The sequence below is a fragment of the Ochotona curzoniae genome, unplaced genomic scaffold (assembly GCF_017591425.1).
Source record: "Ochotona curzoniae isolate NIBS_2020 unplaced genomic scaffold, NIBS_Ocur_1.0 scaffold_4701, whole genome shotgun sequence".
In the NCBI taxonomy this organism is placed as follows: Eukaryota; Metazoa; Chordata; class Mammalia; order Lagomorpha; family Ochotonidae; genus Ochotona; species Ochotona curzoniae.
In genome coordinates this window covers 50,694,362-50,710,405 of record NW_024467122.1, presented here as the reverse complement: position 1 = coordinate 50,710,405, position 16,044 = coordinate 50,694,362, and the positions used below count along the sequence as shown (strand labels likewise).

Here is a 16,044-nt window from a genome sequence, read left to right as displayed (position 1 = left end):
GGCCTGGGGAGCGCCGACCGCCGAGGCCCCGCCCCGCCGAGGTCCCGCCCACACCCGCGGTCCAACGGCCCCGCCCCGCCGAGGCCCCGCCCACACCCGCGGTCCAACGGCCGCGCCCGCTGCAGACCCCGCCCCTCGCAGGCCGCCCGTGGCGCGCCGGCGCCTGCGCAGTCGGCCCCGAGCGCCCCGACCGGGATGGCGGCCGTTTTGGAGTCGCTGCTGCGGGAGGAGGTGTCGGTCGCGGCGGCCGTGCGGTGGCTCGCGCACAGAGCCCAGAGTTCTCAGGTAACCGCGCCGGCCGGCTCGCCCTCAGGGCTGTGCGGAATGCGCTTCTCGCGGGAGACGCCACCCCCCACTCCCTGTTCTCCGGGGTCGCTCCTGGAGGCCAGCCCGGGCCGAGTGCGCTCCTAACGGGCGCCGCTGGCCGGGCGCAGCCCCGGGCTGCCAGCTGAGCCTCTCGCCCCTCGACCTCTGCTTTTTCCCTCAGGAGAGCCCCGGGGAGGCGGCCGTGCTGAGCTCACTCGGGCCGCTGCGGAAGGAATTCGTGCCATTCCTGCTGAACTTCCTGAGGGAGCAGAGCAGCCGTGTCCTCCCGCAGGGTCCTCCAACCCCCGCCAAGGCGCCCGGCGCCTCGGCAGCCTTGCCGGGGAGGCCGGGGGGTCCGCCGCGGGGCGGCCGCGGGGCGCGCAGCCAGCTCTTCCCCCCGCCGGAGCCCCCGCACGCCGCGGCCGAGGCCCCGGTGGCTCGCCGCGGGGGCAGGAGGCGGGGCCCGGCGCCGGCCCGCGAGCGGGGCAGCCGCGGGGCCGGGGGCCCGGAGGAGGGGGTCGGCGGGGAGAGCGTGCCCTGGGCCGGGGCCCGGAGGCTGCGGGGCTCTGGCAGTGCCGCCAGTCCCAGCCTCCCGCTCTGGGATCCACCAAACCTCAGCAACCTGGAGGAGTTCCCTCCCGTAGGCTCGGTTCCCCCCGGCCCCGCAGGGTGAGAATCCGCCCTCGCCCGGGACGGGGGAGTCGGTGACTCCCTTGGAGTGTGGTTAGGAGGCTGGGGGTGGTGCCGGGAGACCCTGCGAGGGGCACAGGTGCCGGCGTGGAGCGCGTCAGGCGGGGGTGGGAGGGCAGGTGCTGCCAGGTGAGAGTCTGAGAGAGCCCTGTGGCTGCCCCTCAGCAGGACGAAGCCTTCACGCAGGATCAACCCAACTCCGGTGAGCCAAGAGCGGTCACTCTCCAAGCCCAAGACCTGCTTCACCTCACCCCCCATCAGCTGTGTCCCCAGTTCCCAACCCTCAGCCCTGGACACTAGCCTTTGGGGCCTTGGCCTCCCCCCGGGGTGCAGAAGTCTGCAAGAGGAGCGGGAGATGCTCAGGAAGGAGCGGTATGGCCTTGCCGCCCGCCGGGGTGTCCGCTTCGCTCTCCCTGTGGGGACCTGCAGGGCCTTTCCCTAGAACTGACCTTCCTTCCCGGGGTACTCTGGGTTTGTCTCTCCCGGGCTGTGGCTGTCTGCCCTGAGTGTGTGTGTGTGTGTATGAGTACGTGTGGGGTCAGAAAGCCAGGCTGACCCTCATACCAGCTCTGTGTCCCCATAGCTCCAAGCAGCTGCAGCAGTCACCTATCCCCACGTGTCCCACCCCAGAATCCGGGTCTCCTCTCCCCAGCCGGCTGGGAAGCCTCTCAGATGAGCCCGCTGACCCCAGCCGAGTGTCCTCCCACCGCCGCCTGGAGTTGGTGGCCCAGGTGTATTCTGCGTGCATTGCTGGTGAGGATGGGGGTGCCCTAGGAGGGGACTTCAGTAAATTCATGCTTAAAAGAAGAGTTTGTTCTGATGCAGCTTTTGAAATCCATGCACCCTGCATACCTCCCATAGTCCATGCTACGGACTAAGTTCTTTCGTAAGAGAGATTTTTAGCTTTTTGAAGACCCTCGTAACAGCAGACTGAGGGAACGGCTAAAGTTACAGAACTGAGCCTTGGCTCCAGGATAGTGCCATTATGGGTTTTTTTGTTTTGTTTTTGCATCCAGAAAACCTGGTCCCAAACCTCTTCTTGGAGCTTTTCTTCGTCCTTCAGCTCCTCACCACCCGGAGAATGGTGGCTGCCCAGGACAGAGACTTTGAACCAAACCCAAGTGTCTTAGGTCAGTGAGCAGGCTTCCTCTGGGGGACAGGGCTCTGGAGATGGGTGCACCCTGACTGACAGCGTGTACTGTCTGTCCAGAGCCCCTGGAGAGCCCCCTCTTCCAGAGCGTCCATGACTGCGTCTTCTTTGCGGTGCAAGTGTTGGAGCATCAGTTTCCGTAAGTGTCGTCTGTTGTGGCATTGGTCCGATTGGCCGCTTCGACACAGGTGCGCTGGCCCTGGTCCTTTTCCTGTCAGTAGCCTTTGTGTGAAGATTCTGTGGCCCCTGGAAGCATCCAGTGGAGCAGTGTGGTCCTGGTGGCTGGCCCTTCTGTCTGTGTCTGACATGCTCTCTGGCTGCTTTTGTGCGGCCCCACTCCCTCCTGTTCACCTCCAGCATCTTTGGTCCTTGCCTCGTGACCCTGTGTAGGTGTTTGAGCTCACAGCTTCCAGCTCTGCCCTGAGTGCTGCATAGGCAGGCTGTGCCCCCGCCTCAGTCGTGTGTGCTCCTGTCCCCACAGGGTCCTCTGCTGCCTGGATAAAGGCACCTTGAAGCTGCTGGCGGAGAACGAGCGGCTGCTGTGCTTCTCCCCTGCTCTGCAAGGCCGCCTCCGGGCCGCCTATGAGGGCAGTGTTGCCAAGGTAGTGACCCCCAGTCAGATGTCCAGCAGCCTGTTCCGCCCCTTGTCAGCCACCATGCAGCCTGTGGGGACAGCTGTGAGTGTGACCCCTCGTCATTCCATGTTTCAGGTGTCTCTGGTGACGCTGCCCTCGGCCCAGGCTGTCTCTTTTCAGCCAGAAACTGACAATCGTGCCAACTTCTCCAGTGACCGAGCCTTTCATACATTTAAAAAGCAGAGGTGACGAGAAAGGGGAGTTTCTGGGGAGGGAACAAGGTTGCGCTCTCTCTGGGATAAGCAGTTGTCTTCACAACCTGGGGGTTTGGCAGTGGCCAAGGGGTCAGTATCACCAAGCTCTTCCCAGCCCTTCCACACACACTGCGGTCACTCTGTTGTGTTCCTGTGGACTTGGAATTCCAATGGAATCCCTGAGCTCAGCCAGCCCCTCACAGGGCTTTCATCCCAGAGTTCTGGACAGGATCCCCTTTGATTGTGCACCTAAGTGCATAAGCCTGTGGTGTGCCATGCAGCATCTTAGCTGGCATCCCCTAGCCGACTTTGTAGGCTAAGGGATGTGGTTGGCCATCGTCCTATCCCCAGTCTTCCAAGCAAGGGCAGGCACATGGGGAGGGGTTGGTGGCACCCATGTCCTAGCTGACCGTGAATTCTTGTGTGTGTGTCAGGGATGTGTTTTATGAGGTGCTTCGAGAGTGGGAGGATCACCATGAAGAGCCCGGCTGGGATTTTGAGAAGGGCTTGGGCACCAGGATCAGGTAGGTGCTCGCTGCTGGTCACTTTGTCTTTCCTGCCAATGTGGGCAGCTCTGTGACGTGTGGGTAGCTGATGGCAGGAGCTTTCAGTCCTCCCATCTGGCCCAGAGCCATGCTCCCCACCGCTGCTTGGGAGACGCTTGACTCTACAGGACCCCGTGCTTGTTGTCCAGTGGCAGGTACCAGGGAGGAATCTTGTGGTCCAGGCTGCTTGTTTTGGCCCAGATTGCTGGGCAATCCCCTGGAGCCTATGTTGTCTACACCATCTAGTTTGAATGTCTGGCAGTTGGCCTGGGTGGGTGGGCTGCCTTATAGAATTGGTGCAACCAGGACACTCGCTGGCCTCGGTGATGGCTACAGATCTGTGGGTAGCTCACTGGGTCTGCGTGTCTCTAGCCTCACAGACCCAGGTGCCGAGGGCAGTGCCCCTTTCCTTGCCTGTAAGCAGGGGCAGGCCCACGTGGCACAGGTCTGCTTGCGTATCTGCTGAACAACCCGGGGCTAGCCTGTTTTCAGCTCCTTCCTGTCCACTCCCGTGTCTCATTCCTTAGAGCCATGATGGGTCAGCTGTCCGCGGCCTGCAGCCATAGCCACTTTGTTCGACTTTTCCAAAAACAGCTTCTCCAGGTAATGCCCTGCAGGAGGTCACTCTCCAGTGAACACTAGGTACCGTAGATGGACATAAGCAACAGCTGGCACTTTGGGACAGGGAAGATAGGCGCAGGTCCTGGGCTGGGGTGGATGGGGGGGTCTTGCTTCCTGGGTGGCAGTTGTGACTTGGGTGGGAGGACATGTTCCAGCCCCACACTCCCTTCTTGAGGTGTGCTGTGGTGGGAAGAGCCCTGGTTCCACATCATAATTCAGGAACCCCAAGCAGTCTCTCTCTCACAGCAGGCCTTGAGGCACCACAAAGCTGGCCTTTTGTAGACACTTTCCTTGTCTTATTCCACTCAGCCTGGATCTCCCACAAAATGGTTCTTGGTTTCCTCCCTCCCCCTACCCAGATGTGTCAGAGTCCAGACGGGGCTGGGGGCACTGTCTTGGGCGAAACCCCAGATGTGCTGAGTATGCTGGGAGCGGACAAGCTGGGGCGGTTGAGGCGCCTCCAGGAGCGGCTTGTGGCCCCTCAGAGCAGCGGGGGGCCCTGTCCGCCCCCCACCTTCCCTGGTTGTCAAGGCTTCTTCAAGGACTTTATCCTGAGCGCCAGCAGGTTAGCAGGAGGGCCCTCTCCTCTCCCTCTCCCTGGGGCCCCCTCACTCTGACTCCAATGCCACTTTCCATTGTCCCCTGCCTCAGGGGCTTGCTGCATCCCAGCCTCCCCATCTTCCCTGCTACCCTTCCCGTCGGGGTTGCTCTCCGTGCTGGTTTTGCCTGCAGCTGTTCCACTGCCTTTTTGTTCTTTTCTGCCCTTCTTTCCCCTGCAGCTTCCAATTTAATCAGCATCTCATGGACAGTCTGAGCTTGACTATCCGGGAGCTCAACAGCCTCCCCCTGCCTCCACACGAGCCCAGTGATGAGGATGGGGAGGCAGATGTCGACTGGCAGGTGAGGAAGCAGAACGAAGGCCGAAAGCAACAACGTGGGAGATTGTGCTCCAGGAACTCTTGAAAGCAAGTGTGGGATCGTACAAGAAGCCTTGGGTGGAGACATTTTCCCTTTGTTGTGTACAGGGGGAACGGAGACAATTTGCTGTGGTGCTGCTGAGCCTGAGACTTTTAGCCAAATTCCTGGGCTTTGTGGCTTTCCTGCCATACCGTGGGCCTGAACCACCCCCAACCCGTGAGCTTCAGGACTCGATTCTGGCCCTCAGGAGCCAGGTGAGGGTGTGGGAGATCCTGGTGGAGGGATCTGGGAGGCCTGGGAAGGCTTGGACACTGCTTGGGCTATTCTGGAATCCTGACAGGCCAACAGGGGTTACCCAACCCCTCCAGGAGCCTGCCCACTGACCAGCCCTGCCTTCCCCAGGTCCCACCAGTCCTAGACGTGCGAACGTTGCTGTGGCAGGGGCTGCGGGCCCGCCGGGCCGTGCTCACGGTGCCCTGGCTGGTAGAGTTCCTGTCCTTCGCTGACCACATCGTCCCCTTGCTGGACTACTACCGGAGCATCTTCAGTCTCCTGCTGCACCTGCATCGGTGAGGGGAGAAGAGCTGCGGCTGGCGAGCAGGGTGTGTGCACTGTGGGCACGATATGTGATAGAGCGTGCCTGCTGTGTGCTCTCCCCGCTGGCAGAGATGTAGAGGGGAGCGCAGAAAGATGCCAGCTGACCCCCAGGAGCAGTCCCTCTTGAGTTCTGCTGTCAGGAACCTCCTTGCAGCCACACCTGCTGTTTACCCTACCCCTTTCCTGGCCCCGCCTCATGCATGTTCTCATGCCCTACAGGAGCTTGGTCTTGGCACAGGAGCGTGTAGGGGACATGTGCTTCCTCAACAAACTGCTGCTGCTTGCCGTCCTGGGCTGGCTTTTCCAGGTGGGCAGAGGTGGGGATGAGGATTGGAAGGAAACCTGAACAAACAAGGCAGGAGCCCAAACACATGGTGGGCAAGTCGGCGGCCCAGAGGAAGGTTGCACTGAACTTGCAGCCTTCAGGTAGGACATGTGCTGGAGTGCTGCCTGCGGTTCTGACAGCCTCCTCTCCCACCAGATCCCCACCCTCCCCGAGGACTTGTTCTTTTCAGAAGAAGGCCAGCCAGATGCCCTTCAGGTGGACACAGTGTCCTCAGAATATGGCTTGGTGAGTATGGGGTTTTAGCCATCATCCTGGGCCAGCCAGGGAGGCCCAGGTGGAGAGCATGAGGGAGGGCTTGTGTCTGCTCCTGGGCCCGCTGGGGAGGGAGGGAGCTGCCTGCCTACGCCGGCCTCTCCCCCAGGACAGTGCACCCGTGGTGGACCAGCAGCTGCTCTACACCTGCTGCCCCTACATCGGTGAGTGTCCTACACCTTAGTCTACCCCAACACTGCCTCTGCTGTGGGGTCTCTATTCCACACATACTGGGGGGAGGAAGGATTTTTCTGGAACTAAGAAATCAGATGTTCCTGCTGCAGGAGAACTCCGGAAACTGCTCGCACTGTGGGTTTCAGGCAGCAGTGGGCGGGGTGGAGGTTTCATCAGGAAGATCACCCCAACCACCACCACAGGGCTGGGAGCCCAGACTCTCCAGAGTAGCCAGGGGCTGCAGGTAAGGCTGAGCAGAGGGCAGAGGGTGGGGGTGGCCCTGGGGGAGGCTGAAGGAGACCCTCATCATGTGGCTCCCCTGGCCCCACAGGCACAGCTCGCCCAGGCCTTTTTCCACAACCAGCCGCCCTCCCTGCGCAGGACTGTGGAGTTTGTAGCAGAGAGGATCGGCTCAAACTGCGTTAAACACATCAAGTGAGAGTGCAGCCAGGGTCCTGATCCCTTCCCTTACCATTTTTAACTCTTAGCACCCTGCTGTTCAACGAGGAAAGTCAGCCAGAAGGGGTGGGGAGCAGGGCAAGGCTACAACTGCTGATGTGGTTGGAGGAAATTCGGGAAACCTTGAATTTGCTGCCTCTGTAATTCACCCCTCCAACCTTTTTGTCCCTGCTGCAGGGCCACACTGGTAGCAGATCTGGTACGACAGGCTGAGACGCTTCTCAAGGATCAGCTGGTGGCACAGGGCCAGGAAGGGGGTGATGCAGCCCAGATGGTGGAGATGTTGTGTTCCCAGCTGTGCCCGCATGGGGCCCAGGCACTGACCCAGGGGCGGGAGTAAGAACTCCTGTTTGGACTGTCACCTCCTCGGGCCTCTTAGCGTTCCCGTCTTGCCCTTTCCTGTTGTACACTGACACCTGCGACTCCATCTCCTCTCCCACGTGCTTTCCTGATCCTTCCCCTTGCTCCTCTGCGGGTTTTGAACCTGGGCTATGGTATTTCTGTGGCTCGGGAGGGCTGCTGCTTGGGCCTCTTTCTGCAGCATTAGGTCAGGCAGGAGCGCGGTGCTGGCCTGCCCTGCACTGAGCCGAGTTAGCGCCTCCATGCTGCTGAGGCTCATGTGTCTCCTCACAGGTTCTGCCAGAGGAAGAGCCCTGGGGCCGTGCGGGCACTGCTTCCTGAGGAGACCCCAGCAGCTGTATGTAGGGGGCTCTGGGGTCAGCAGGCGCCCAGAAGTGCTGGCCTGTGTGGGTGTGAAGCCGCTGATGGAGGGTACGTGGGCAAGCCCTACCCCTCCCTCGGCTCCTGAGCCTGCCGTCTTTCCATGGCACAGGTGCTGAGCAGTGCAGAGAACATTACTGTGGGGTTGGCCATCGAGAAAGCCTGCACTTGGCTGTCAGCCAACATCACAGGTGAGGTCCCCACACTGGAAGGACAAACCAGGTTTTTGTCTCCTGGGTAGACAGGGACTCAAGGTACTTGGAACGTGGGGACACAGCCAGCTGGAAACAGTGACAGGCATGGGTGGCCTGGTTAGCCCCTGAAGATGCTTCCTGACCCCTCTCCTCTCCTCTGTCCCACAGCGCTGATTAGGCGGGAGGTGAAAGCTGCCGTGAGTCGCATGCTTCGAGGCCAGGGTCCTGAGCCAGCTGCCCGGGGGGAGCAGAGGGGCTGCTCCCACGCCTGTGAGCACCACGCTCCCCTCCCCTCCCACCTCATCTCCGAGATCAAAGTACACAGCTCCCCTCCTCCCTTTGGCTACCCTCCTCCCCATCCCTGCTGTTCCTGGTTTCTTTCATTCTTGCATCAGCGCCACAGTGTTTCTTTGTAGGAGCTTTCTGTGTTACCTGGCTGGTCCCCGCCTCATCACTTAGTGGGATTAGGTAGGCAGGCAGGGAGAAATTGGAATTGCTTGGTTCTTCTGGGTGTTACTTTCGGACACTGGTCCATCATCTGAACAGGCCAGGGTAGGTAAATCTGGACTAGAAGCCTGTCACCCAGGTGCGGGACAGTTCCCACAGGAGTCCCCCAGGTATGCCCTCCTACATGGAAGGATTAAGAATTAACCTGCTTAATTCTCTTAGTTTGGTTTGAAAAACACAGAGCCTGTTTGGAGCAGAGTCAGGGTCAGCTGTGGGCCAGATTGTGCCCCCTACTTGTTTTTGTAGTTGTAGTTTTATTGGAATACAACTACTTTTATGAATTGTGTGTGACTGTATTTGCACTACCAACAGCAGAGATGAGTAGTAGTTGGGAGTTGGGACAGAGACCTTACGGCTCAAAGTGTAGAATAAACCCCCTATGGCCCTAGGCTGCAAATTAAAATGTAAAATAAGAACTAAGACGTGATTACATACAGGAGAGAGAATAAGGCTTGTAACCAGACGCTGGTTCTCAGTGTACACAGGACTTGCGTATGGAAACTGAACTCTTCTAAAGGTGGAAAGGATAGGAATTGTTAAAACTTAGGGTAGGTACCCACAATCCAGCTTCCTGCCAGCATGTGCCCTGGGAAGCAGCAGCTTATAGCTCAAGTAGGTGGGTTCACCACTCTAGTGGAGAATAAAGGGAGTCCTGGCCATTTGGGCAGTGAACCAGCAGGTGGAAAATCTTTGCCTTTCAAATAATTGAAAGTTCACTTAGAACATTAGAACTGTACCTGACAGGACACTTGCCTTCATGCTGTAGCAATCAGAAACCGCTAGAAGTTGGTGGGTAGTTTTGTCCCAAGGAAAACACCGTCCCTCAGCTGACCTGCAGCCCCTCTGCCCGCATTGGTTATTGGTTGTGTGGTTGCTTCTCCCGACGTGCTGTGGCCCAGCTACCTCACCACCTGGGGTGCGTGTCCTTTCCCTTTGCCCTCCTCACTGCTGAGCGCCACCCCTCCTGGATCCTCTGGCCCCCACAGGATGTGCTCTCCCTGGCTGTGGGGCCCCGGGATCCTGAGGAAGGCGTTTCCCCAGACCATCTGGAGCAGCTCCTAGGCCAACTGGGCCAGACTCTGCGGTGCCGCCAGGTAAGAAGGAAGGTGTGCCTGTGCACATTCTTATCTAGAGCCACGCTGGCTGGCTCAGGGCTAGTCCCAGTAGGAGCAAGGACACTAATTCTTGGATCTCCCTCTTTTTCCCACAGTTCCTGTGTCCACCTGCTGAGCAGCATCTGGCAAAGTGCTCGGTGGAGCTGGCTTCACTTCTTGGTACAATTGTTTTCTCAATCACTTGTGCCAGGTGCCCACAGCTCAGTGTTGACTAAGATTAGTAGCACCTTCCTCCACTCCGTTTTCTCACAGCTCAACTATGCTCTCTTCCTGTAGTTGCAGATAAAATCCCCATCCTAGGGCCACTGGCGCAGCACAGGCTGGAGAGAGGGCAGGCCCGGCGGCTTCTACACATGCTGCTCTGCCTGTGGAAGGATGACTTCCAGGGGCCAGTACCCCTGCGACTACTGCTGAGCCCCAGAAATATGGGGCTTTTGGCAGACACCAGGCCAAGGGAGGTAAGTCTGAGATAAAGGACAGTCCCCTCTTAAATGCCCACCACCCACATGCCATTTCCTGGTTTACATTTTTGTATTTCTCCTTTCCTGTTCCAAGCTGAAGTGACCTGCGGATTACTATTTTGCAGTGGGATCTGCTGCTTTTCTTGCTACGGGAGCTGGTGGAGAGGGGTCTGATGTGCCGGACAGAGATAGAAGCCTGCTTGGACAGCCTTCGTGATGCCCAATGGCCAGGGGTAAGGAGCCCTCATCTCCCTCTTACATGGAGAGAGAACAGGTGTCATGTATGCCAAATGTCCTGAAAAAGACTTTTGTCTAAGGTCTTTAAAACCACCCTGAACATGTTGGCCTCCTTCCCTTATAAGGGAATTTTAGAAAGTCCACGGAAGAGTGTAATTAAAGGTAAGTTTATTTGGAGGCAGAAGCTTTTTCAACTCTGTAGTTTCTTCACCATAGTTATTCCTCATGAGGGAGTGTCAGTGGAGAGGCAGGCAGCATGGCACAGTGAGTGCTGGCTTTTAATCTCTGCTCAAAGCCATTAAAGTATGCATTTTAGACTAAGTGATATTACTTTCCTTATTCATAAAATGGCACTAATAATTGCAAGATGGAATAACATGCATTTACTGTCCCTGTGGTAATTCAACCTTTCTCAAGAACCAAGCATAGGGATTAGGGATCCTGATTTCATTGCACAGAACAGGTCAGAACAAACAGCACAACCAAGTTGTTCCCCAAGTTGTTAACTGGGATTTGATTTTGGGGATTGATGGTTTAAGATTTTGAGGGCCTGGCATGGTAGCCTAAAGTCCTCACTTTGTATGCACTGGGATTCCATATGGGTGCTGGTTCATATCCTGGCTGTTCCACTTCCCTGCTAGCTCCCTGCCTGTGGCCTGGGAAAGCAGTAGACGATGGCCCAAAGCCTTGAGACCCTGCACCCGTGTGGGAGACTCAAGAGGCTCCAGACTTTGGATTGGCACAGTTCCAGCTGTTGCAGCTGCTTGGGTAGTGAATCAATAGATGGAGGATCTTCCTCTCTGTATATCTGACTTCAGAAAAAAAAATATTGGAGTTTCAGACTGCTGGCTCACTCCCCAAATTAGCCTTGATCACTGACTGAATCTGGACCAAACCGAAACCAGGAGCTTCTTCCAGGTATCAGTGGATGCAGGGGCCCAAGTAGGTCATCCTGCCCTGCTCTCTCCAGGTGCATTAGCAGGTTGTTGGATCAGAAGTGGAGCAGGGACCAGCACAGCAGCTCAGCAGGCTAATCCGTCACGATGCTGCGCCATATCCTGTATGGCTCCTGTTTATGTCCCGGCTGTTCCACTTCTGATCCAGCTCCCTGCTTATGGCTGGGAAAGCAACAGAGGATGGTTTAAGTCCTTGGAGAAACTCCTGGCTTCAGATCAGCTCAGCTCTGGCTGTTGCATCCATTGGGGAAATGAACCATTGGAAGGAACATCCTCTGTCTCTCCTTCTCTTTGTGAATTTGCCTTTCAAAGGGGAAAAAAAAAAATCTTAAGGTGGAGCTGTCCAGAAGGATTCACCTTCTCAAAGTATTTTTTCTTGTTCCAGGACTTCTCTGAAGAATTAGCAACCCTATTTAATCTGTTTCTAACTGAGCCCCACTTGCCAGAGCCCCAGCTACGAGCCTGTGAGTTGGTGCAGCCAAACCGGGGGACTGTGCTGGCCCAGAGCTAGGGCTGGGAAGCAGCCCTATCGGGCATCTCATTGGAACCCTAACGCCCTGCCCACCTGTGCCTCAAGAGGAAGGAAGCCAGGAGCCCACTGTGGATCCTCACTGCGGTGTGAGGAACTGAATCTGGGACAGACCTCCTGCTCAAACATGAAGGGCTTCATGGCACTCCATCAACGAATGGCAAGCCCTCCATCCGAATCCTAGAGGCCGTGTGATCCAAGATGGTGTTGGAAGGTCCTAGAGCAGAAAAGCAGGCGTTCATCACATGGATGCACAGTAGCTGAACATGAGAGGGCTTGCCAGCACGAGCTTCAAGCCTCACTGGCTGCAACACCAGCATCTCTCACAGTCTGTGCTTCTGGATCATGAAAGCAGCAAAAGACTGCTTGTAACTGAAAGTTTAAACATGGATTTAGAAATCTCCATTTTCCTATCACAGGAACCAGGAGCTTAAAAATGCACATCAGATAAGGTAGGGCCCACCTGGCTGAAACCTGGCTTCATCCCTTGGTCTTCCGCCTCTGTACAGGCCCTGACTCCATCCAGGGGTCAGGCAAGGGACAAAACAGTTTTTAAAATATAAGCTGTTTGCTTTCACAAGGGCTGAGGTCTAGTTATTTCTACCTTTTTCCCTTTAGAAGGTTGTGAGGTCTCATATGGGCTTTGAGTTGCCAGCCATACAATTCCCTTACCCTTCAGGTCCCTGAAGCAGTGCTTTTAATTTATCACCCATAATATTGACAGCTCTTGTCAGAGCGGGGGTGATTTGCAACTTGTCTCAGAACAAAACATTCTACTTGTTTTCAAGACTGCTTCTGTACAAGTGAACCACTGATTCTAAGAAAGCATAACTTTGAAAACTTTGTGTTTAAGCAATATGAGAATTAGGCAATTTAGAAGCAGAGTGCCTTTATTAGGGAAAAATTTATAGCCGCTTGAGGGTCCAAGCAGAATTAATGCACTGCGCCTACAGGCATGTACTGCAACAAAGCTGAGAACATGCATCAATACAGAAGGCGATTTTCAAAGGCTTTTCTCTGTCCTTTAAATCCAATTTAATACCTAGGAGTCTAAGTGATGTGAGCAAATGCTTTCTCTTTAGGACAGAGCAGCATTCAGTATGGCTGCATCACAGCGTTTGCTCAGCAAGCTGCAGGCTGTTAGCTACTTGGCAAATTTCAGGAGAGCCTGCAGGTACCGGGGTGAAAGGCTGGGCCGTACCCAGGCTTGACTCTTTGTCTACTGCTTTGAAACCAAGTTCTTGCAAAATAACTAGAAATCAAACATGTTTACCACAAAGGAGAGTTCCTGCAGCCTGCTGAACCCTTAAAGGCTACTCTGTGGCTCAAGCAGACAGGCAGCAAATGCCGCACCAACTCACCAGCCTGCACTCTGGATCGGGGCTGTACAGATTCTCAGTGGTCCTCACAGCGGTGGCCTGGGGGTTACCTGTGTCAGGTGCCTTTCCACATCTGCTGAGTCGGAAATGTGGGGTAGGCCCAGCCTGGGGTGTAACAGAGTCTGTAATTCATACACAGGCTAAAATTGAGTACCACCCATCTAAACCAAAGTCTGATTTTACTTTCTCCATCTGTACAGTCCCCTCTCAGAATCCATAAGAACTCTAAAACATCTGCATAGAACTTATCTCCATCCTCTCAATTACATATAGATTAAGAGAATATAAATGCCATGTGTAGCTGTTAACACTATATTATATGGTGAGTAATTTTTTTTTTTTGAATGGCAGAGAAACACAGGGTAAGCTTTCACCTGCTGGTGCTCTTCCCAAATGCCTGCAACAACCTGAGCCAGGAATTCAACCCACCTAGGTCTCCTAAGCAGGTAGCAGGGGCCATTGTTGCCATCACCTGTTGCCTCCTAGGCTGCACATTAACAGGGAGAACAGAGCGGCCCCAAACCTGGGCACTGCATTCTGTGATGCCATTGTCCTAAGCACCACACCTATAGCTTGCCCTTTTCTTCCCACCCCTACAAAACACTTTCTATCACAGAGCCTGCAGATTCAGAGGGCTAAAGTTACTCACCGTTTAGCTGGTGTGTGACTCGTCTGCCAGGTGAGAGAAAACCATCCATGGCACTGTGGTCACTGCTAAATATGACGGTGACTGCTGGAATTCCCCCTTCTGTTATTTAAAGTTCTAAACTAAATCTGGTTGTCGAGGACTGCAAAGCATCCATGTAAGTCAAATACAGGAGCCTGAAACTGGACCATGAACTAGGCCATGACTCGAGAGCTAAACTGTGCCATGCTGTAGTGACACATATAAGTCTGTTCCAAGATAATGTCCACTGTTGAAATACACACAGGACTTTAATTCTCAAGTATTCTTTTTGAAAAGAGTTGGGAGTACATATGTAGGGTGTCAACTTTAAAAAAAAGCAATCAAAGTATTTAAAAAAGGTTTAAAATAATATATAAATGACGTAAGAGTAAAAAACTAAAAACCCTGAAAACAGAAAAGTAAAGCTTTGCTGCAGTGTCTAGAAATTTACTTTTAAAACATTCTTTCAATTGCCAATGAAAGTCCTGACACAAAAACTAAACATGGGTCATTCCCACCTCTTAACACTTCCCAGGAGTAGGCGGGGCTTGGAGCAGTGTGCACAGCTCCAACCAGTCGTCTCAAGGAGCTACCCTCCCTTTCTCTTCAGAGAGGAACACCAAATTCCTCCTGCCTTATCAGCCACCAGCAGCTGCTGCCTCACCCAGTCCCCAAAGCTCACCCCCATCCCTGCCTCTGACCTCTCAAACCTGCCATTACTCTTTCCCCAGTGACCCCCAGTTCTGAGCCCTTAGGACTGCTGACTGACACAAAACCCAATTGTCCCATCCTGGGGATAAAAGGAAGAGCTGGGAAAAGAATGAAAAAAATATAATTTGCAAAAATCAAGAGGCAGAAAAAGTTCTGAGTCAGTGGTCTGGTTTGTGCAGTTATTTTTTTTTTTTAACCCATTAGTCTGTTTTGATGTTTTCTTGACGCTCCATCCCAGAGGATCAGGATGTGGGAGGCAGATCCGGAGCAGAGACTTGGCCAATGGCCGCTGACTTTGCTGCTAGCCTGAGAGCTGGACTGCCCAGAGGAAGCCCCTTGCCGGAGTGCTTCACTCTGCTCTGCTGCCTATGCCCTCCTGGTCTTGGAGCAGAGCCTGCTGCTGGTCACGGAGTCTTGGAGACAGAAAATAAAGGCGAGAATCCAGAAGTTGAGGTGAACTTCATTCACCTCACACAGCCAGGGTCAGAGCTTGGTCTGCAGTGGCACCAACTATGTCCAAGCACAAGCTGGGTTTTGCCAGCAGTCCTGGCCTGTCTGCCCAGTCAGCCCCAGCCGTGTGCCTCACTGCTCACATCAGGGTATACGAAGGGGGAGAGGGGGAAGGGCAGCCACAGCATCTCTGGAGCACCCTGGGCCTGCGTCTCAGCAGCACCGTCTTGACGGAGAGATGCTAACTGCCAAGGAAGGAAGCCAGTCTGGCTATGACCAGTGGCTGCTGTTTGATAAAGGAGCTCAGCAGGTGAGGGGGGAAGCCGGGAGCACCAAGTTCTACCTGGAAACAGAGGAAAAAGTTGATGGCGGAGACTGATGTGAGAGTGTCAGGGTTCGCTTTGGCCCCTGGTAGCTACTCTGAGCTGTGGTAAGGGAAAAGGCATCTCAGACTACTGGCTTTGTGGTTTACAGGTCCTGAGTCCTGCCGTTCACTTGGAAGCGTCAGCTCTCAGCGCCCACTGACAAAGTTCAAGGCAGAGCTGAGAGGGGACTGCTCAGCCTGGCCAGTCATCCTGTCAAGCTGTTTTATTTTGTTTTGTTTTTTCCTTTTACTTTGTATTGACTTGTCTGTCTTCAGAGGATCCTGGGATTAGCCTCAAAATGGGGTCACTAGGCCCTTGTTAAGGGCAGGTTTAGAGAAGCCTGAGCAACCCTCAGTTCCTCCCATTTGACTCTCCTTACTGTGAGCCCAAGAAACACCCTTGGATCTTGAGTTCTCAGGCCAAAGGACCTGGGCACTTACGGATGCTGACCAGCTAAACACTCTGTGGGGATAGTCACAAGGCGAGTGAGGAAGTTGGCTACAAGGAGTGTCTCACCTGGGCCAAGTAGACGACTCTGGTGATGCCCTTTCCTTCCACAGTGGCAGGCTGCAGGATCCAGGCACTGGGTAGGATTTCTCCTCGGACCATATTTTTGCTGGGTCTTGGCATGGTTCTGTCATACACAGACTGAGCTGCCATGATAGACAGGGCTCCCTGGGGACAGACATACATGAGTCCTGCCTCTAACGTGGACAGCACAGGAGGTGGCTCCCATGTGCTATAGTGGGAGACAGCACTGGGCCCATCCCCAATTTGCCTTCCGCCCCACTAGAGGATCTGTCAGCCACTGGTTGTGTCTCCCAATACTCAACTCGGGTGCACAATTCTTCCCCTACAACTTTCCC

The 16,044-nt window shown here is 55.1% G+C and overlaps 2 protein-coding genes across 3 annotated transcripts in view; one reads left to right on the top strand and one right to left on the bottom strand.

Moving 5' to 3' along the window:
* Positions 1–195: 195 nt before the first annotated feature.
* Positions 196–12,183, top strand: CDAN1 (codanin 1). 2 transcript variants are annotated; one of them, XM_040969276.1, is made up of 28 exons: positions 196–285; positions 491–975; positions 1,162–1,368; positions 1,580–1,749; positions 2,013–2,126; positions 2,207–2,285; positions 2,628–2,748; positions 2,857–2,966; positions 3,410–3,499; positions 4,048–4,123; positions 4,501–4,706; positions 4,921–5,041; positions 5,167–5,313; positions 5,462–5,628; positions 5,876–5,963; positions 6,138–6,227; positions 6,364–6,418; positions 6,539–6,672; positions 6,760–6,863; positions 7,065–7,223; positions 7,521–7,584; positions 7,720–7,798; positions 7,970–8,118; positions 9,262–9,402; positions 9,519–9,582; positions 9,700–9,881; positions 10,010–10,117; positions 11,463–12,183. In XM_040969276.1, the coding sequence occupies exons 1-28, from the start codon at positions 196–198 to the stop codon at positions 11,586–11,588; spliced, it is 3,726 nt and encodes a 1,241-aa protein (XP_040825210.1). In that variant the 3' UTR covers positions 11,589–12,183. The 2 variants fall into 2 exon arrangements, with proteins under 2 accessions (XP_040825210.1, XP_040825209.1); XM_040969275.1 differs by having other exon boundaries at positions 488–975; positions 1,165–1,368; positions 9,295–9,402.
* A 2,349-nt stretch (positions 12,184–14,532) lies between these two features.
* Positions 14,533–16,044, bottom strand: part of STARD9 (StAR related lipid transfer domain containing 9) — a 103,564-nt gene continuing 102,052 nt past the window's right edge. Inside the window, 2 exon segments of the mRNA XM_040968442.1 lie at positions 14,533–15,156; positions 15,695–15,853. Coding sequence (XP_040824376.1) covers positions 15,055–15,156; positions 15,695–15,853 — 261 coding nt within the window. The 3' untranslated portion in view covers positions 14,533–15,054.

Excerpts from the sequence above, each read along its gene's own strand:
- CDAN1 (XM_040969276.1), top strand. The coding sequence starts at position 196 with ATGGCGGCCGTTTTGGAGTCGCTGCTGCGGGAGGAGGTGTCGGTCGCG. Across the intron at positions 5,629-5,875 it reads CTCCTGCTGCACCTGCATCG|GAGCTTGGTCTTGGCACAGG; the intron begins GTGAGGGGAGAA and ends CATGCCCTACAG. Across the intron at positions 5,964-6,137 it reads TCCTGGGCTGGCTTTTCCAG|ATCCCCACCCTCCCCGAGGA; the intron begins GTGGGCAGAGGT and ends CTCTCCCACCAG.